This window comes from Oxyura jamaicensis, chromosome 10 (genome assembly GCF_011077185.1).
Source record: "Oxyura jamaicensis isolate SHBP4307 breed ruddy duck chromosome 10, BPBGC_Ojam_1.0, whole genome shotgun sequence".
NCBI classification, from domain to species: Eukaryota; Metazoa; Chordata; class Aves; order Anseriformes; family Anatidae; genus Oxyura; species Oxyura jamaicensis.
Window position 1 is genome coordinate 2,802,987 of NC_048902.1, and position 21,737 is coordinate 2,824,723.

Consider the following 21,737-nt stretch of genomic DNA (forward strand, 5'->3'; position numbering starts at 1 on the left):
AAACTTGTTGCTTTGTGATATGATTGTGAAATTTGTTTTAAATTAATGGGAAAAGGGATATAATTTATGGAAACACTTTAATAGAATTTATTTGAAAGAAGTATTTTCATCATCTAAGTTTGGCACCATGTGAAATAGATGACTAAGTTATTGATACTCATAGAGGAAAGATCTTTGAATTCTAACTGGTTGATGGTGTTGGGAGAACTATATATGGAGCTTTTAGAGTTTAATCTCAGTCCTATTTGAGTTTGTGGAGAAAGATTCTTGACTCCATAGATTTTTGAGTTAAACCCATAGATTTGGGGGGATCAAATCTTGCGTATATCAATGTAAATATTAGGAAATATTTATTGAGGACCTTCCAAGTATTTTGGACTAAAAGTATTAAGTGAACTTATACATGATCATGAACGTTATATGCCAGTCTTTTAAAAAGGTTCAGTCTTTAAAAATTCACATGAGAAACAATGTTCAGAGGGTCTTTGTTTATTACAGGATATGAGAAAATGAATTTGTTTCCTCTGTGGAATTTATCTGTGTCAACAGAGCCAAATGTTTAACATCTAACTTTTGAGCTTTAGTATTTGGGAGCTATGATGGGTGCTTCATCAGACTAATACAGTCTCTGGGATTGGAGAGTGCAGCAGTATTTTCTGACTCGTTACTTTCTGGTATTAGTTTTGACAGTTAACAATTCCCTTGATGCTAATTGATCTCTCACATCCAAAGCATAGAGTTTATTCATGTAATGATGATGCCTATTGGTTTTTGGTTTTGCCCCAAATATTTTTTTACACTTTGTGTTTTATAAGTTTATTTTTGATTCCAGCTTTGTCCTCTGCTAAAAAAAAAAAAAGAATAATAAAAAAAATAAAAAAAAATCCCTTTAATATTAAGGATATCTTCTTAATTCTTTTTTCTATTTGGAGAGCTGTTCACTACGTAGATTTGTAGATTTGGTGGATCTGGTAGATTTTCTCTGTTCATTTCATCACTGTTTTACAGTGTAACTGCTTGTGCATAACATTTCTTAGAGACAGGAAATTGACAAGAAGGCACTCACATTTCTCTGCAGATCAGAATACGAATCTGTCTATAATAACATGTCATAGAACATCTACAAGTTCTAGGAACCTCCAAACACAGTTTTAATAGCAGGATGACCAGCATGTGAACTGAGTGGAGTCTTTCTGGACACCACTCTCTTATATCAGATTTTAGATATTCATTGATCCTACCAGCTTTCTCCTTTCCCAGTTCTGTCATACGGCTGTATTGTCAAAGTGACAGAGTGGTGCAGAGGAAACCCAAAACAAAGATGAAGTTTGATTAGAACTTCAAATTTTTGGAAATATTGAACAGAAGGTGAGCAAATATCCCCAAAAGTTTATATTAAATGATGTCATCTTACTTTTCTTCTCAGTGCCTTTCCTCTAATCTTTCAGTTTAGTTCAGTTAATATTTACCAAAGCTGAACTTTTGAAGTCTCCTACTAAGCAAAATGCAAGAGAGCAAATCTGCTTCATTTTATCTGTTGAAAGTAAAGCACATCAATAAAATTTGCTAGTCTATTGCTGTGCCAATTTCTTCCACAATCCTGTGGAATAGTACTGGGACCAAATAGAACCCCATTTTATTCTACGTGAGAGAGAAAAGTTACTGTATATTTTTTCTTAAAAGCAAACAAATACACCATACAAAGAACAACAATACAGCAACTGACCAAAAGTCCATCTAGCCCAGTATCCTGCTCGTCCTGGTCAAAAGCAGATAAGCTGAAAATTCTTAGAAAAAAACAAGCATAACATAAGCTGGTATTTCCTTAGAATACTCTCCTAGTCTACCAACAGTTTGTATTCAGAGATTACTCAAACCACAGTTAGTGTTGTTCTTTCTAACATCTATTAATGCATTTTTCTCCACTAAAATCATTTGGATTTCCATTTTAGGAGTTCTGTCAGCTTGTGTTGATGCAGTTTGAAGGTAATAGTAGCAGAGTAGGAGATATTTCTGTCCCTGAACAGTTTACAGTCTGTCATACTAGCATACTAATCCAACATTGATTTCAATTTGTATCAATATGCCAGGCTCTAAATTTTGGCAGCCGATATCTCTGATTCATAATTCCTACTCTATTTAGCTGCAGCTGTGGGACTGTAACATCTACTATATCTAACAGGAATCATTGGCCACAGTCTTGAGTTGAATAAATAAAGAATTTGTCAGCTCTACTATTGGGAGGGTTTTAATCCTCAAGACAGGAGAAGAGATTTAGGATGAAGTACTGACCTTTCTGAAGGAAGTGAAAATTCTATCACTAATTTCAGTTATAACTCCTTTCACTCAATAACAGAGATGTATATAAATAGAATGAGGACTTGAAGATGTGAAGATATTTGCTGCAAAACTTCTTGGTTTATGTGTTAAGAAAGAGAGAAATAAAAGAACAACTAAAAAGGTATTTGAGACAGTACCAAACCAAAGGATTTTGGCAGGGAAAATGTTGGATCTTGAAAAATGATATAAGAAGATCTGGTTATGTGTCTAGTTAGAATTTTAACTCTTATGCCAAACATAAAATATCCTGTAAAATGTTGCTGTATATCTCAACTACAAATTTACAGGTCTTCTGGATGGAAAGCTGCCATTACACCTTTCAAATCTATGATAAAAAAAAATAAAATAAAAAATTTAAAATAAAATAAAATAAAATAAAAAAGTGTTAGGAGGCATTAAGCAAAGTTTCAGCTGCTTTTCTCTGCTTTGAGAGAATGCCAGGAGAAAACATACAGACAAACCAAGAACATTCTCATTAATTTTTCATAATAATTAGAAAGCTTATATTCTTTAGCTGATGATTGCTAATTTTTATGTTAACTGTACACACAGATATTGTAAGCAGTTCTAAAGAGTGCAAACTTGTAAGCCACAGATTTTTATTTTCTTTACCTTTTCATCTCCTACAGAGCTGGCTGTGGGCTATACGGAATTGATAGCATGCCAGACCTGCGCAGAAAGAAATCTTTTCCAATTGTTCGAGATGTGGTAAGCTGCTTCTGACAGCATGAAAGTGTTGATTCATTTGCCAGTTGTTTGGGTCTTTTTTAAAATTAGTATTGCAATTACAGAATCACAGAATCATCTAGGTTGGAAGAGACCTCCAAGATCATCGAGTCCAACCTCTGACCTAACACTAACAAGTCCTCCACTAAACCATATCCCTAGCTCTACATCTAAATGTCTTTTAAAGACCTCCAGGGATGGTGACTCAGCCACTTCCCTGGGCAGCCCATTCCAATGCCTAGCAACCCTTTCCATAAAGTTCTTCCTAATATCCAACCTAAACCTCCCCTGGCACAACTTTAGCCCATTCCCCCTCGTCCTGTCACCAGGCACGTGGGAGAATAGACCAACCCTGACCTCACTACAGCCTCCTTTAAGGTATCTGTAAAGTGTGATAAGGTTGCACCTGAGCCTCCTCTTCTCCAGGCTGAACAATCCCACTCCCTCAGCCGCTCCTTGTAAGACTTGTTCTCCAGACCCCTCACCAGCCTCGTTGCCCTTCTCTGGACTCGCTCGAGCACCTCCATGTCCTTCTTGTAGCGAGGGGCCCAAAACTGAACACAGTACTTGCGGTGCTGCCTCACCAGAGCCGAGTAATTGTGCATGTTAATGATAATTTGTCTACAATTAATTGTTTTATGGGAGGAAAAAAGTATCTCAATAGAATGGTTTGTGACCAGTAAAAGCCAATGATACAGTTCTTATAATACACCAGGTAAATCTGAATATCTCACTGAATATTTAAATATTATTTGTGGAATCAGATAACGTGCATGTTGAACTAGTTTATGAAAACAGCTGTTCTTGAGTGCTTGGGACTGGTTTGATTTATTATGATGCTGGAAGAGGAAAAATGTTTTTAGAAAAATAACATTGACTTCAATATGCATGTTTCAAAGACTTACATGTACTTTCACTACAAAGTGTGATATGTTATTTTAGCAGTCATGGGTATTAATAATTTGGGCAAATAAATTTCAGAATTTGAAAAGAATGGAAGTTCCTTTCAGATTTATTCTGACTTCCAATGTAAATGAGATTAAGTAGAATCTTTTTTTTTTTTTTTTTTTTTTTTTTAAGAGCAGAAAAAGTATAAAATATTTAATCTCTGGTGGTGGTGAGCCCCAACACCAGTTTGTCACTGTAGTGAGTCAAGGGGAGTCAGCCAAAGTAAATTAATATAGTTGTAAATTAATTATAGTTGTTAATATAGCCAATCTATGGTAAATTGTATTACACTAGTATAATTTACAGCCACAGTTATTCATTTGCACATAATAAATAGAACTTTGATTTATTCCTAATTGTTGGAATTGTTTACAGATAGATGTTTCTTAGTATAAGCTAAAACCATCAGAATCCTAACAATCCCTTTCTTTAAAAAATGTGATACATTATCAAAATGAAACAAAAAAGAACATTCACTTTCTGAAAGGATGGAATAAAACTTTCATTTTATTATTCAAATATGTCAAAGGTAATGATTACCACATTTGTATCCAGTCATTCAGGGATAACTCCTCCTGAAATAATTCCAGCTTTAACAAGTAGAAATTAAAATTTTAAAATTGAAATTTATTCTGGAATTTAATCATTATGAACATATAGCTTGACTCTTAACAATAATTCTTTAACTGTATGCTTTTTTAAATAGTAACTTATATTACATCTCAGTTCTGCAGCTGTAAATCCAAAACAGTTTTACCAAGTTATAAGGAATTTGTTTCAGACTTATGGTGTAGGTCACCTTCATCTTTGAAATATTATTTGTATTTGAAGGTTTGTGCATTATAAGCAATCTCCTTTGAGCTCTGAGCTTTTATTAAGTTGATTCCAAAATACCTCATTTAAATCAGAAATTTAATTCTCAAGTCCTTCTAGGATCCAAAAATGATGTTTTTTATGTTTACTTATATGGCTGTTTCAGAAACAGAAACAGAAATAATACTACTTGAAATGATTGCTAGTTTCATTTGACAGTGAAATAGATACTATTTGATATCTTTTTGATAAATCTGACAAATTATTAACATTCTATAATCTCTTTCATATTGCGGCTGGATTTTTCAGGCTATGGTAAGTGTTTTTCTATTGATTAATGTTCTAAAATGTTTATTATAAGCCTCAGATATTTCATGAATGTCCCAATTTACAATTTCACTGATTTTGCTAGAATGACTTCTAATTATATTAATTTATTTATTTAAGCTGCCAAGGCAAATTTGGAGATAATACATGGGATAGTGTAGTTACAAGTTATTAGGGTGTATAAAAGGACTTAAGAACAAAGGACAGTAAGCTATTTTAAATCCTATATCAGGGATTTCAAAGAACATTTAAAAATTAGATAGATTATGTTCTGCTTTATCAGTCTTTATTGTTTGTTTTATAACCTTCTGGCAATATGCTCATGATGCAGTAGTATCTACAGAGAGGCCTTTTATACTCTTCAGCTCAAATTCCCATATAATAATAGACATGCAATAGTATCTGAATGTCAATTTGTTAGGGTAAGCAACTATAAACTGCTGGACAATTTTTGTCTCCTGTTAAAGGAGAGCAATGTTACTCACCCTGTTCTTCTGATGCTCTGGCAATCTGGATCTCCTCCCTGGAGGCTTCAAATGGTTAGCTGCAATTACCTTTCATCCTTGCTAGTACTTAGAAGAAATAAATTAATAAAATAAAAAAGACAGTAGGGGGAAAAGTTTTCTTGCTACATTCATAACTAGTCACCTTGTTTCCCATAAATGAGTCTAGCAGCATCTTTCTACTCCTCTTTGAAATGTACTCTCTCCTTCTTGCTTCGTCTTTAAGAAAAGACATTGATCGGTTTGTTCTATGCTTCAAGCTGTTGAATTATTACCAGCTACAGTATTTCAGAACAGAAACATTTTATTTATGTGCTTTCTCTTGAAGATGTAGTTTATTCTGATAGTAATACATAAATGGAAACAGTCCAGTAAATTTAATCCATAATGGCTGTTAACTTCATTGGTTTCTCACAAATCCCTCTACATATCACGTGCTTCTATTATGTCCCAAAATGATAAACATTTATGAAGAACAGCCTAATTATCTGTTTCCTATTAGTCTTTGTTATAGTATATAGGACACTGTACTGTGATTTTAGACACATTTCTGATTAAGAGCAAAATGGCAAACTATGTGATTCCAGGCATAACCCTTGGAGACTTGTGTCTCAAGGACACATGGCAAAGTCAAAATTGTTTCCCTACTTTGCTTTTTCTCACCAGAAATAGTATCTGTTCATTGACTTATACCAGTAGCATGTAACTGTAGTTCTCCTGCAGACTCCTGTGCGTTGACTGATAGATTGCTGGAAGACAGAACATGGTATCATTCACTACCCTATAATCAAGGTTAATGTTCTTATGCTCCTTGTAGTCCTGTCCTGATAAATAGTCCACAGTGCACTATAGCTTGGAATGTCTTGGGCTGTGTTTTTTTAGAATTAAAAGGATCAAACCAGTTTCTAAGTATAACTGACATTAAGATTAGAGGTCAAAACTATAAAAGTAATATACTGCAGACAAATAAATGTAAATGGCTACTTTCCAAGACTTTGAGAAGAAACATATGCTTCAAGAGGGATCAGAAGTGTATTTAATATGAATATTTTTAACCTACAGTTTTACTGATTATGAAAATTTACTTCTTGATGTTCTTATTTTGCTTACCATTTATCACTTTGATATATGGTTCCAGTAGAATATGGTTTTGTCACAGAAAGTTTGAAAACGCAAAGTCTGGGTTCTCTTCCCTTTTACTTTGCCACTCTCTGGCATAAACCAATGGGATTTGCCATATTTACAGAAGTAAAAGCAAGACATGGTTACAGAGAAGCAAACAGAAATATTTCATCCCTAATAATGGGAATCAGGAAATAATCAGGAAAACTGATAGCAATTTAATGTCATAGGCTTGGTAAATTGTTGAGAGTTTAAAAGAAGAAAGGGGGTTCTTTGCATCCCACGTTAACTGTAATGGACAATGACAAATCAAATCATTCTGTTCCAAGGATGATTTTTGCCCTGTAATTGGTTTCACAAGATTAATAATTTTATGTTTGTCTGCAAGTTTAATAATTATTATGGGAAACGTATTGAAAATTGAATTGGTGCGCTCTCTGGAGAAAGTAAAAAATTAAAAGTAAAATGAACAACCTTAACATCTCTAAATACAAAAATCTATTTAAATTATGTCATTGTTTATGATTATGAAGTGGGAAGAAATAGGAATTGTCATTCCATCCAAAGACTAATGACTCAGCTCCTCTGCTGATATGAGCCAAAATTGATTCAGACCCAATATGTATTTACCAAAAATGAGATTGTAATACGTAAAATGTTATTGAAACTTTTGCTGTAATAGCTGTGTACAGAGACCCAGTGTCACAGCAAGGTGAAAACCTATATCTTCACAACAAAGGCAACAACAGATTTAATGGTCGGTGGGTGGTGGTGGCATAACTGATCATCCTTAGACTGCTAGACTGTGAGGACACCAATGTATGACAAAGAAGCTGGATTAGGGAATAACAGATAAAGTATATGGACAGAGTTGGAATGACTTAGAGAAGGGGGAAGGACTTGTGGGCCCAATCTTGCAGGTAAAATATAGGAATATTTGCTTATTATTTTTATGGTTAATATTTGGTAAAGTGGAATAAATTTTAACTTGTTTCTGTCAGACAAAAAGGATTATTGATAGCAACAGTGATATTAAGATTTGAGATATTATTTGGGAAGCACATAGAACTTGTTTTCCTAGAGTCTTTTACCTTTTAATCGCTATACCCTCTAATTAATTCTCAGGAACCCATTTAAATTACACACATATGGCAGATAGGAAGAGATAATTTCCTTGTTTCTTGTACATTAAAAGCTACTTTATTTTGAGTCCTTTTGTCTGTACTGTACTACAGCAAATGCGACAACCAAAGACATAGGCCTTGTAACATACATGAACTGGGAGGTGTTCATATACTGATAACATCTTGTGGGCAAAAGAGCAGAGACTGAGCCTTTTGTCTTCTTCCAAGGACCAAGGTATTTCTTTACTATTGAATGAATATTAAGCCTCTTTGAGGAAAAACGTTTAGGTTTCCTAAAAACTTTTTCATTTAAGGTGAGTAGCATTTTATACATATTTGCAGACTTCAAAAAATGCTCAGTGAATTAAAAAAATTATCAGGACTGACAACTTGAACTGTAAGACTGCTGTAAAATGATCTCCCATGTTGCTGCAGGCACAGAGAGCTTTCAAATAAAGGCAGGATGCTTATCCTTTTACCATGTTAATTTGGTTGGCAAAGCGGAAAACCTTTGACAGCGTGTGATTTAAAAAACTGAGTCACAAACCCTGAATAACAGGTTTTATATTAGAAATGGCAGCTCAGCTAGACCCTGCTGATAGAAACGCTAATGATGATGGAAAGCTTGCTTCCATTACATGCTGAAAACTTAAAAGTTGTGTCCTGAAAACATTAACTGAAAGTTTTTGTAACTCCTGCTGTTATGCTTTAGTCCAATTAGATTAACATAACATAGTGTATCTTACCTTACATCAGATTCAACAGTTTGAATTAGTAGTGTAATTTTTAAGTTTTTCATTTGCTTTAAACAGACACTTGCAGCTCGAAAATCTGGTATTTCCATGGCCATGCTCATCCGGACCTCCATAAACAATGAAGAAATGGTAAGTGTTTTCAATGGAAGGTTTAATTCATTTAAATAATGGATAAATCTTTGTTTAAGGTGTTTTAGAAATTTTCTTCATCAGACAATCCAAAATGGATAAAATGGAGTGCATAAGCATTTCTTTCATTGTGCGTGAACTTCCAGGGTCTTTAATGGTACAAAGCTGCACTAAGGGACATTCAGACTGGATATAAGGAAAAATTTCTTTACCATGAGGCATGAGGGTGGTCCAACACTGGAAAGGGCTTCCTAGCAAGGCGGTTGATACACCATGCCTGTCAGTCAGAGTTCAAGAGGTATTTGGATAATGCCCTCAAATAACATGCTCTTTTAGTTAGCCCTGGAGTGTGGTTGTCAGTTGAACTAGATGATCTTTGAAGGTCCATTCCACCTGAACTATTCCATTCTGTTAAGTAGAATTTGCTGCCTGATCCACAGTGACAAGACTGGTTTGTCATCTTCTGCAAGTGCAGCCAGGTGCTGTGCTATTTGAGCTTTTCCCTCTCCAACTGCTGTTCAGAACTCCACATGAACCATAAATTTTGATCCTTAAATTAAAGCTAACTGCAAAGGATTGCATGGAAATTCACAATTTTAAATTGTCAGGCTTTAATATGGAAGATAAATGTTGCATCTCTAGACAAAAATTAATGCATGAGGAAAAAAAATATCATTAGTTGACTGTCTATTAATATCATTAATACCACTAGAAAAACAGATCTTCCTGTGGTTATGGAGACTTCTCTGAAAAGACAGTTTACTGCCAAAGGCAAGTCAAAATTACAAATGGAATATCAAGAATTTATAGAAATATACAGGAAAACACTGGCATTCATTATGCTACTGCATTAACCCATCATATACTCAGCCTTGAGGCAGACTAGCTCAGAAAATTTGAACAATGTTAAGAATCGGGAAAAAAAAAAAAAAAAAAAAAAAAAAAGATAATAAAAGGCATAAATCATTCCAATGCAAGAAAGACATAAGCAAATAAGGTCTGTTCTATATGGTGAATGATGTGGTGAAAATGTATATGGAAAAATTATTCACTATTTCTCCTAACACATAAGCTAGCAGTAACCCAATGAAGCAGCAGGCGTAAAACAAAGAAAAAGAAAACTGTCTTTGCACAACCTGTTACATTTCCATCACCATAGGTTTAGGGAGGAGCATAAAAGTGTTAAGAAGTCTGAGAAACCAGAATTCTATTGCTATTTAAACTCCAGCTGTTTTTTCCAGACTTGTTTTTGAATGTCATTTTGTCCTTATACTGCAATCCACCCCACACTGGATTCTGAAGGCTGATTTACTCCAAAAGTTGTCTTCTGTTGACTTGCATCTAAGACAGTAAGAAGAGACTATGCAAGAAAACCTTGTTTTCCAAAATATTTATGTGGGGAGACCTTTAGTTTTAAACTGTCTTTCATCATGTTTTACCAACCTGTTTTCAACAGCCATACTACACCATCAATTAGAATGAGAGGACTCTGCAGGAGGCTTGTGGAGATGTTTGTTGTTTTTTGTTTGTTTGTTTGTTTTCAGTTCTTATAGATGACTGAGACATGTTTTGATTTTGTAGATATAACTCCTAGATCCTTGATGAAGAGAATTTTAATTCATACAAGAACTGACCAGGATAATCTTTTGAAAAAATCCTGTTCTTACAGCTCATAAAATCTGAATATTGTGGTTTACCATTATTGATTTCACTTACATTTTGCAAAAGAAAATGATTTTAAACAAAAATGAAACAGGTGCTTTTTAGTTCAGTAAGGTTGAAATTGTGATACAGGCAGATTTATATGGCTGAACTCAGCATGCTTAAAGAGAAGCATTAATTTCGATGTATAAAATATTTTGTGTCCCTCAAATTTTCCCTTTGGTTTTCCTCATATTTCTTTTGCAAACATAGTATTCTAGAATATATCCAACATTGAAAAAAAAATATGGAATATTGACTTTTTCTTGTATTGTTGCGAAGGTCCATAGAAGAATGGAAAAGCAGAATGTTGACAGTCATTCTGGGAAATAAAACCCACAGCAAAAGTGTACACACATCTATCAGTCCTCTCTGATTTGTTGTGAACTTTTGTGCTTATATGGTGATCATAAAGGAACAATTTGGTAATGCTCATGGATGGATTGATGAGATAGGAAACAGCTGTTGTTTGAAATGATCTTTCAGCATTTATTTTGTTCTGCAATCTTAAAATAGCAAGAAAGGTTGACAAAGCAAAGAACAACTATGGAATCTTAAGAAGGATTGTAAGGCTAGGGAAAATTCTAGAGAAAAGACGTCATGCAATTGGTGCAAAATAACATTTTTCAGCTATGTTATAGCTCATAAAAAAAAAATCTGGTTTTAGTGAACAGACCCTAAAGCATTCCATGCACTTTACTGAAAAATGTCTACTAAGAAAACAAAATTCCACTCATAAATGTTACTATCTTTTGTGACAACAAATTCAGGTTCAAATATTCAGTGATATGCCTGCCTTCATGTATGGACTGCCAGGTTGGGACTTGGGATGACCAAAGGTGCAAATAACTTATGGAGTTGGTACTAACTGCTAGAAAGAATAATATGAACTGCACTACTAAATTCTGAGTTAAGAAGTACTGTTTAGGAAAAGAAGAAGAAATATCAGTGGGCCACTTAATGTAAACATTTCTCCACTGGTTGTTTTCAATCATGAAAAGCTAATGAGCTACGATCCAGGAGAAATTAAAAGGTAAAAATATGCCAAAAATATTTTATGCCATAGTACTCTCATCTCAATTTAATCCAGACCACCTCAAGAACTGAGTACTAGATATAGATAATTCTTAGAAATCTTTAAACAAAAACATCAGTGGAAAGTCAGACAGCAAAAGTAATTTAGAAATATAAAAGTTAATTTGATGAGGAAAATATAATTTGTACCTCAAAGAACAGATGAAAAAGAGAAGCCTGTCTTATGCCATCCCTTGTTAAATGTATTAAATTTAAAAAAAGCGAGTGCTCTTTCTAGAATAGATACAACGACAACAGTACAGGTGGTAAAATTGACTTGCAACATTTAAAACACACGAAAAGCAATACTTTTCTACTTAGTCTGCAAGTGGCCATCAGAACTTAATACCCTGAGGCATCACCAAAACAAAGTAGGGCAACATATGAAAACAAAAGGAACAGATACTTTCAGGGATAAAACAACTCTTCAGATACTGTCCACAAAACCAGATGATAGTCACTGATGAAGGTTAAGGAAGAGAATACCCTTTGGGCGAGTTATTCCTCTGATTAAGGGTTTTCTGCTTTTTGCCTTTTACTTTTTACTTTCCCTCAACTTTTTCTGGAGGGAACATTAGTGACTCTGATGGAAGCAGGTTATTTGACTGGTTAAATTAGAAATGCCTACAGTATGGAAATTACTTGAACTAATGCTTTTTATTAAAAATTCCAATGGCACTTACTCAAAAAAATCATGAGGATAAAATACTGTGAGCTTTGCCACTCAACACTGCTATCCTTCTGGTATATCGTGTTCATGACCCCATGAGTTTGTATGTTCTCAACTCTGATCCAAAGATGTTTTAAGAACTGTCAAAGTATTAACTTCAGTGAAGCTTAAGCATATGCTTTCTCTTCAGCATCCATTTAATTGCTTTGCTGAGCAAACGTAGAGCTGCAACTTTGTGAAAATAATACATAGCTGACATTGAAAAAGTATCTGAAGTAATATATGAGAGAGATAAACTTCACTTGGAAGGATAGGCACATAAATAAAGAACCCTCTTATATGTTAACAATACTAAATACTGTCATGCATATAATAGATACTTTTAAGTGGAGCAGAGTACTAGGACAGAAAGCTTATTAACAGTAAGATAAATACAATTCTCCTTTAAAATTGTGCTTTGTTTTATTAACAAGACAGCAGCCTAGAAAGGGAAAGATCATATTCAGCAGCAAAACTGATATTTAGATTGTCTTTCAGCTGAAAACTTCATTTATACTAGGATGTATATTACAAGGCCTGTTGAGCTGTGCCATTTCATTACTTATTGCTCTTTCAGAAGAAGATAAAAGTTACTGGCAGAATACCAAAATGATTTATAGCTTATGAAAAATCTGTGAGGCTGAATTAGGGTGAAAGGGTGAGATTTATACAGATGTTACCAGAGTTCAGGAGTGTAAGAGTCATTTGCAAAGAAATATTCAAAGACCTGGTAGTTTCTGCTTTCTAAGAAACACAGTTTGTCAACAAGCAGCATAAAGTCACTTTGGGTTGTTTTGGAAGTTTTCTTTTTGATCAGAAATATGTACAAAGACAAACTTTTCTGTGTTAGGTGGTTGTGACTAGCCCATTCTCTCTTAAACTTCCAAATTAAACCAAAATCGACCTCTCTTTCTTGAACGAAAGTTACTAGATAGCTAAGTTTTTAGAAAAGGCTAAGAAAAGACCACTTGAGAGCAACTCAATATTTTTTTAGTCATTCCTGCTGTATTAGTTCTTTTCCTAGCTTTACAATGTACACAGAGGTGCTAGGATCAAACGTCCATGAAATGTCCATGAAATGTCCTGATTTCACAGAGTAGAAGTTGTTATTAAAAGGTAACTAGCAACCTTAAATCACAGCTATTAAAGCCTAAACTACTTAACACTATTTGTTTTCATTACTTCTAGTGCTTGAAACTACAAACAAGTTGATTGATAACTACAATGTAATGGTTTTTATGTGGTAGCAGATGTTAATTATTTGATGGCTCTGAGTATGCAATGTTATGCAAAGATGTACAAAATAAATTTTTATTTTTATTAGACAGATTATTATTAGTAGAGTATGCCATATATTTGAGGGGAGATGCAGGCACATAAACAAAAGAGCATAACATACTATTAAAGAGGATAGCATCCCATATGTGACATGTGCTTACCACAGGTGAAGAAATATTAAAATTATTAGAGTCTTAACAAGCACTATAACTGAGTTTAATCAGTCGAAAACTGCAGCTACAGTCCTTGTGGAAGAAATACATAGATCAAACAATAATGGTTGTATTTTCTTGGTCCCAGTTTAAATACCTTTTCTGTTTCTCTGAATTCACCCTTAAGCTATTTCTTGTTGCTTAAGAAAGATCAATCCTTTGAGTATATTCATACTCTTAACCGGTATTCTAACCTAGCCATGTTTTTTTAATATGTAATCAAAACTGTAGCAGTATATATAAAGTTCATATGAACAAACCACACAAATTCCAAAATGTTTTTCCCCAGTTTGCTACAGCTACACAACCAGAATTACTTTGTGTTATATCCACACAAGATGAAGTGATGGCAGAACAGATTTTCAGAAATATCCTACTTCTGACTGTGCTACCTTTTTTCATGTGGTTTCTTCAGAAACAATCAGAAGCAATCTATTGATTTATAAGGGAACATGTCTAGAACTTCTAATACATTCATGACAGCTACCTGTCCATTTAATGAAAAAATGAAGCATGGTCATATTTTTGTGTACAATCCAGTTGCTGCTTACAGACTGCAGAGTTTTTCTTATTTTCAGTAAATCAACTGGACTTGAAGGACCTTAAAGATCTGGGTGCCTAAAAACAAAGCTTGAGTAAACACATCAGATCAGTGAGGCTGTATAACCCTATGTTTTATATAACACTCCAGTGACTGCTTTGTCAGTTTCCAGCTTGTTAAGCACTAAGGAGCTGATTCAGGTTGTTTGTAATATTAATCAGTGAACAGCTGGTAACTGTGCTCTTTCTAGAACTGGTCATGCCTGCTATAAGCCAAAAAAGTCAAAGAAATGGGTGTCTGTTTCTAAGAGAATGGATCATTCTTACTTATTAGGTAAAAATCAACTTGGTTCCTAAAAAGGAAACCATCAGCATGCTATAATGGGAATACAGAACTATAAAATGTAACCTGGTTTAATTCAATGACCAGATTATTCGGACATTAGTATTAAGGAATAGCAGTGTATATAATCAAGGTATATTCTGTACAGTGTGCCAAAGTCCCCATAGGAAGTGTTTAAATATTGAGAAATAGTGTTAGATAACTAAAAAGCATCAGGGAATGCAATGCTAATAGTTTTCTTAATTTCAGCCTCAAGACATAAAAGAACATATGTAGGGCTCTGTTAATAAAATAATTGACTGAACTGTTTCCAACTTAATTCTCCCATTTCTGTAATCAGTCATAAAGGTCATCCAGACTTCCTTTGTTTTCAAAGGGCAAGAAGAAATGAGTAAATCAGTATTTCACAGATGAATTAATAGTTCTATGCATATTCTGATATTATTATTATTAATATTGGAAGTGTAATGACATTGTCCAAGTTCACTTTTACGAAGCAGTACTTCAAGTCCTGATATGTTTTTTTCTCACTCAACAGAAAATACATGTTTTCAAGAAGACATTGCAGGCTTTGATCTACCCAATATCATCAACTACACCTCATAACTTTGAAGTTTGGACAGCTACAACTCCTACATACTGTTATGAATGTGAAGGTCTACTTTGGGGCATAGCAAGGCAAGGCATGAGATGTACCGAATGTGGTGTTAAATGTCATGAGAAGTGCCAAGACCTTCTAAATGCTGACTGTTTGCAGAGTGAGTATTTTCTGTAAATCTAGCCCTTTGCAGTACATGACACCTTTTGATTTTGTCTGTATGCTCAGATATTTTCTGAAACGAAGGGCCAAATCATCACAAATTAGTGAAGGCATGTTGATTTTCTTTGGTTCAGGATCTAGCCAGTAACTATGAAAGTTAATTTTGTTCTTGGAACATGATGTTGCAAAATTATATTTTGTCAATTTTATCAGTAATATTTTGCCAGTCAGTTGCAAAATAATCTTTTATAGCATCAGTATATTATTTACTTTCCATTGCATATGGCAGCATCCAGAGCAATTTCTTTAAGTTAACATTCTTTGTTTTAACTCAGAATAACAGAAATGTCAAAGCAAAGATAAAGAAAATACTAAGGATACTCATTGTAGTCATAGTAATAGGCTTTCAGCAATCAAAATACCTCGTTAAAATTATCTCTGTAAGCCCATATGGTTCATATGTTAGTGGTTTTAAATACATTTGAGTACGCCAGCAATAAGGACTATGCTGACAGAATATCTGCTATTTCAAGTCGTTGTAACAAAGGAGTATAGATGGCAAGGTAAAATAAATATTACATACTTGTTAGATGGTCTTTCAAATTTACCTTATGAATATTATAGTACAAGTAAAAATGTAATCCTCTTTTTGGAAGTGGTTAAATCCCTATAGTAGTATCCACCGGGCAGGGGGAAGAACACAAAAACAGGAGGAGTAAATCAGATCTTTTCTCTTCCAAATACCAAATCGTCTATATGTACTGGGAAAATATCAAGCAGGAAGTACTTTGGGACTATAATTAAGGTGAAACAACCTCTTTATCTTTTTCTTTGGACTGGAAAACTACATGCAAGTCAGCTAGTTCTGAGTATAATACTTTTGTATTTCTGTGTTTACATTACCTCTAATTTGGTTGCAGTTTACTTCCTCCTAAGCAAGGGTACAGGAACTGTTTTTGAATGTTCATTTTGGCTGACTTATAATCACCAGGACATATTGGCCTCTAAGCTTCTGTAATTTTTTTATTCTTCTATATGTAATGACTACTAATGTAGACTGTAGAAACAAATTACCATCTAAAGCTCTTTAGGGTCAGTATCTAAGCTTGTTTTAAATAGATTTTTAAAAAATAAATTAGGAGTATATTTGTTAGACTTTTCACCAGCAGCAAGATGCCTCCTTATAGTATTAGGTATAATATTAAATTAATTGATTCCAATCTTGCTGAGTTTGTATTAGTCCCAGGGTAAAAGGAGCTTGTTAGCTTATTGAACAAGTTAAGTTACGATATTGTCTTAATTAGTTTGATCAAAACTGCATGAAAAAAGCTGTTGATACTGTCAGCAGTAGAAGATGCAAAAACAGTTGTAATAAAAAATTACTAGAAATGGAAGGCTGTGCTGATTTTCCGTAAAACTTTTTTTTTTTTAATTTTGCATTTTGATGCATATTCCAATTTTATACTGTCTCAAAAATCAGTAAGAATTTCTACAGAAATCCACAATTGTCATTCAGAATGTGTCCATGGTTTGTCCCTAGGTTATGATATTATATCCTTAAAAGAAAATGGAAAACGTTGTTTTCATTCATCTTGCAGGAACCACCTGTCTCAATTTCCAGGCAGACAAGTAATCATCAACTCATGAAATAAAATTACTGGAGAACTCTCCAGATGGTATTTGATTTCATGGTTTCATTTAATTCTTTTTGTATTCATTCTGAATTTTAGTGTCCTTAATCTCCTCATGTCTTATGAGGAGAGACTGAGAACACTTGGGTTGTCTAATCTTGAGAAAAGGAGTCTAAGAGGTGACCTCATTGCTCTCTACAGCTTCCTGAGGAGGGAAGTGGAGACAGAGATGCCAGTCTCTTCTCCAGTAATCAATGACAGGACACGTGGGAATGGCACAAGGCTGCCATCAAAAAATATTATGACATTTGATGTTATTGTAGAGGAAAAACTGAGTTTCCTCTACAGTGAGAAAAGCACTAAAATATCTGAATTCTAATTGCAGAGCAAGTTGTTTAACTTTTTTTTTTTTTTTTTTTTTTTTTTTTAACCATCCATTTAAAATAAACAATAATCCTTTGTACCTCTCAGGAGCTCTGTTAAAAAGACTAACTAGATAATATTTTCCCAACCTTTTGGAAAGGTAATATGCTTATTGCTGCTAGTGATGATGATGATTTTAGTCTCATCAAGAATTGGAATAGCCTGCTTAGCACTGCAGGATTTCAGTTTATGCTTCCAATATTTGTAATACCATTCCGACAACAAAAGTCTGATATTTCTTTCCTCATAAACACACACAAGATAAAAAGTATGGACATGTTTTTGTAAGTTATTCCAATGCAATGTGTGTTGCAGAGACATTGATCAGAAACACTTTAACCTGACAGACAGAGGGCACTTTATAAAGAGAACTGTAAAGTGCCTCTGAGATTGGTTATGACTTTTAGAGAGAGAAGACTCTCCATAACCCTCCTGGGAAGAATTATGAATAAAACCTGTAACAGCATGGTGTCCTTATACTTTAATTTATTTATTTACAGTAAAGGCTGCAGTGGTTTTGAAGTCCCAGACAAATCAGCACCACTGCTTGAGTATTTTATTTCTTTTCCAGAATTATAGGATAGGCCCGACATACCATCATAGGTTAATACGCTCTAGCAGTCATTATCACATAGATAATATACTTTTAATCTCTTCTATCATCCTCATATACTTACTGAAATTACTAATAATGAAAATTTTACTGAAGAGTAGAACCTCTCTATTCCATACGTATTATTAACCTGAGTTAATAGAAGCATTTTATAAAGAAGCATTTTATAAAAAGCCATGAAGTTTAATAACACAAAAGCACAGGTATTGTGTTGGTTGAGTCTTAATATCCTACTGTTCAGCTTTCTTCTTATGTTTTTTTGACATTTGGTAGTAGTGTGAGAACAAAGTGTGCTGTCAGGTTGCACTGCAGGTGATATATGGACGATTACCAGCAAAAACAAATGTTACTCTGTCTCAAAACTGATCCTGCAATACCTGTGCTCCATCATTCAGTTTCTATTGAGACTGGCCTTTGCAGCAAAGAAATGCATTTCTTTGTTGTAAATATATTTATTTTATTTAGGAGGTTCTCTGCTTTCTTCTGCCCTGAAGTTTGCATCTACTAATAGGCCTGTATCTTTCTACTTCATAATAGGAAGGAAGGAGACTACAGATCTCTCCCTCGAATCCTACCCATGGCCTGCAGCTGTTAAGAGCAGGGTAATGCAGATTCACATAATTCTTAGTATGCAAAACTAGATTTCATAAGATTCTCTAACCCCATCTATTTTTCTCCAGAAACGCAATTGTTTATGAAACAGAGTATTCTTTCCCTGGCTGGTCCCAGTACTAGAACTTCATTTTCTCTAATCTATTCAGTTGCAACCTGAATGTCATGTCTACTCTATGAAAGACAGGGCACAGAACATTCCAGTGTTAGCACAGAGCTTTTGTGAACCACTTTTGCTCACTCATGAGAAGAAGAAGAAGAAACAAAGTGTGATAGATTCTGATCTGGAGTGAGGAAGTCAAGTCAGTGTTACAGAACTGTTTGGCAGTTAGGGTAGTCCCAAACTAATCATAATACTTAAATTAAATAGATTTTGAATGCTTCCATTAAGTGAATTTATGTGATAATTGCAATTTATATATTTATTATGAATGCTGTTCAAGTAAGGAATGAAAAAGCTTTCCTGGAGTGCAGGCAGAGTCAGTAAATACTGAGATGTGTCTGGAAGTGGTCAACAAAATATCTGAAGCTGCTATGCCTGTTTCTTTCTATTGTTCATTAGATTTCCACTGTGGGAGAGCATAGCAGGAATCTGGGTTAATCTCTTTGCTGTCAAACTAAGAATTCTCTGAAAAATTAGGTGGAAATATTAGCTGGTTTAAACATTGGTTTTGTTAATAATATTTTTGTCCTAGTGGAACAAATATGTTTCCTGTATCATCCTACTGTAAAAGGAGAGGGAGAAAGAAATGAAGATATTGTGCTGAATTAGAGAAAAATGAATATGAAATTTAAACAATTATTTGTAAATGCATTATTTAAATTTAACTAACTAGTAACAGAGGCAAAGGTCAGAACAAACTGAGTCAGATACTGAACACTTCTGTACAACTTTCTGAAAGAATCAGCATGCCTAATCATATAAGAAAATTTAGGTGTTCTGATGTTTTCACAGTACTGATTCAACAAATACGTCTGCATATAACATGTAACTGGTTGAAGTTGAATATTAACTTATCATATTAAACTAATTCAATTGATAATTTTTAGGTATCACAAAGAATAACTATAAGAGTCTTGGTATTATCCACATGAAACATACATCTGCTTTGAGTACTGCAGTATGAAAAATTGTCTGGAGAACTAATTGTCTGGAGAAAAAAAAAATAACTAAGAAAGCAATATTTTAATAAATGTGTTGACCTTTTCTGTGATTTCAGGAGCTGCTGAAAAAAGTTCCAAACATGGTGCAGAAGATAAAACACAGAACATTATTAGTGCTATGAAGGACAGAATGAAGATCAGAGAAAAAAATAGACCAGAGGTGTTTGAAGTGATCCAGGAAATGTTTGATATTTCCAAAGAAGATTTTGTACAATATACAAAAGCAGCAAAACAAAGTGTTTTAGATGGGACATCCAAATGGTCAGCAAAAATCACCATCACAGGTAAATTTTCTTCTGATTTGTGTGATCTAAGAGTTCTCTCCTTCTTAGTCCCCTGGTTCAGGATTAAGATTTATTGTACTTAGAGCTGGAACTGTATGTTAAATTGTGAATTTGGTGCCTCTATAATTGGCTGAATTTGTAACATCCTAACTGGAAGCGTTTTAAGTTAGAGTTGTTTGCAGAAGTACTTTATATTCCATTTCTCTAGGGAGGAAGGTGAGTAAAACTACCTCCTCCCAGTATCTGTATCTCCTGTGCTTGAGAATTATTATTATTTTTTTTCCCCTGTTAACCAATTACAAGAGTTTAAAGTTCATGACAATTGAAATACTATGAACACTACAGCTCAACAATTTCACACACCATTGTTTTGAGGTTTATCCATCTTTATTGCCTGAATTAAGGTCAAGCAACTTCTCACTACTTTATAGAAACTTTCCTAAAACATCTGTTTAAATAGTTCTTGGTGCCTGATGTTTCACACCTATATGTAGGGTAATTTTCCCAACGGATTTTACAAAATATTTTCCATATATGTTCTATAAGGCCAAACATATTCCCATTGATACAAAAAATCCAATTGTCCTTTACTGCTGTTTATGAGCCAAATGATAGGATACCCAAGCAGATAAATGGCATTATCTTAGTCAGTTACTCAGTAAATGTGCAAATGTTTTCATACACTCTCTCTGCAAAGTAATTATCAGTTTACTAGTGTTGATACAAAACTCATTTGTATTGTTGAATGGTTTGGTTCTTTTTTCAAAGCAAAACTCAGTGATTTTAGTTCTGCAGAATCAGGACAATCCTCAAAAGGGAATTGTAAAATAATTTAGGAAGAGATGTTGGAAGGAATTTCTGCATTATATTCAAACCCTCTGCTAAAAGCAGGGCTAACTTCAAAGTTCAGGGCTTTGTCTGTACTAGATTCAAAACTCTCCAAGGATGGAGATTTCACATCCATCTCTGGGCAGTCTGTCCTGCTCACTGGGCAACCAGTTCCAGCGATTAAACACTCACATTGTAAAACTGTTTTCCTTATACACAGCTGGTATTTCCCTTGCTGCAGCTTACAGCTGTAGCCTCTTCTTATTTCACTGAGCAGCTTTGAGAAGAATCTGACTTCATTTTCACTCTTTATTGGTTTTTTGGTAGTTGAGGTCTGCAGTTAGATTTTCTCTCAGCTTCCTTTTTCTCCAGGATAAGAAAACCCAACATCTTTAGCTCTTTCTCATATATTGCTTACTCTAACCAAACTGGCACCTTTTCATTGGACCTTTTCCAGTTTTTCAGTCTTGCTTACTGGGGAGCTTTAAAGTGCAGAAACAGTATTTCATCTGGATATGGCTACGCGGGTGTCAAATAAGCAAAATGATGATAATATGGAGAGGTAATAGTAGTAATCTTTCCCTGCTGGTGTTACAGAGATGTATACTTCTAGGTAAATGTTTTGGGTTACAGAAGACTCTGCTAATTCTTTTTCTCACTGGCACAATGATGTATCCATCTTTTAAGGAGGGGGAAAAAATAAAAAATAAATAAAAATGTTTTGCCTTGCATTTATGCTTTACCCCAAATTTCTTAAGCCAGGCTGCAAGGCATTTGC

At 34.2% G+C, this 21,737-nt stretch overlaps 1 protein-coding gene across 5 annotated transcripts in view; it reads left to right on the top strand.

Moving 5' to 3' along the window:
• UNC13C (unc-13 homolog C) overlaps positions 1–21,737 on the top strand; it is a 142,234-nt gene that overhangs the window by 33,627 nt on the left and 86,870 nt on the right. For 2 of the 5 annotated variants that reach the window (XM_035335676.1, XM_035335677.1), the window contains exons 4-9: positions 2,970–3,048; positions 5,137–5,142; positions 8,716–8,787; positions 15,183–15,402; positions 18,609–18,668; positions 19,904–20,131. In XM_035335676.1, coding sequence (XP_035191567.1) covers positions 2,970–3,048; positions 5,137–5,142; positions 8,716–8,787; positions 15,183–15,402; positions 18,609–18,668; positions 19,904–20,131 — 665 coding nt within the window. The remainder of the gene's footprint in view (positions 1–2,969; positions 3,049–5,136; positions 5,143–8,715; positions 8,788–15,182; positions 15,403–18,608; positions 18,669–19,903; positions 20,132–21,737) is intronic. The other 3 variants (XM_035335678.1, XM_035335680.1, XM_035335681.1) reach the window with 2 other exon arrangements.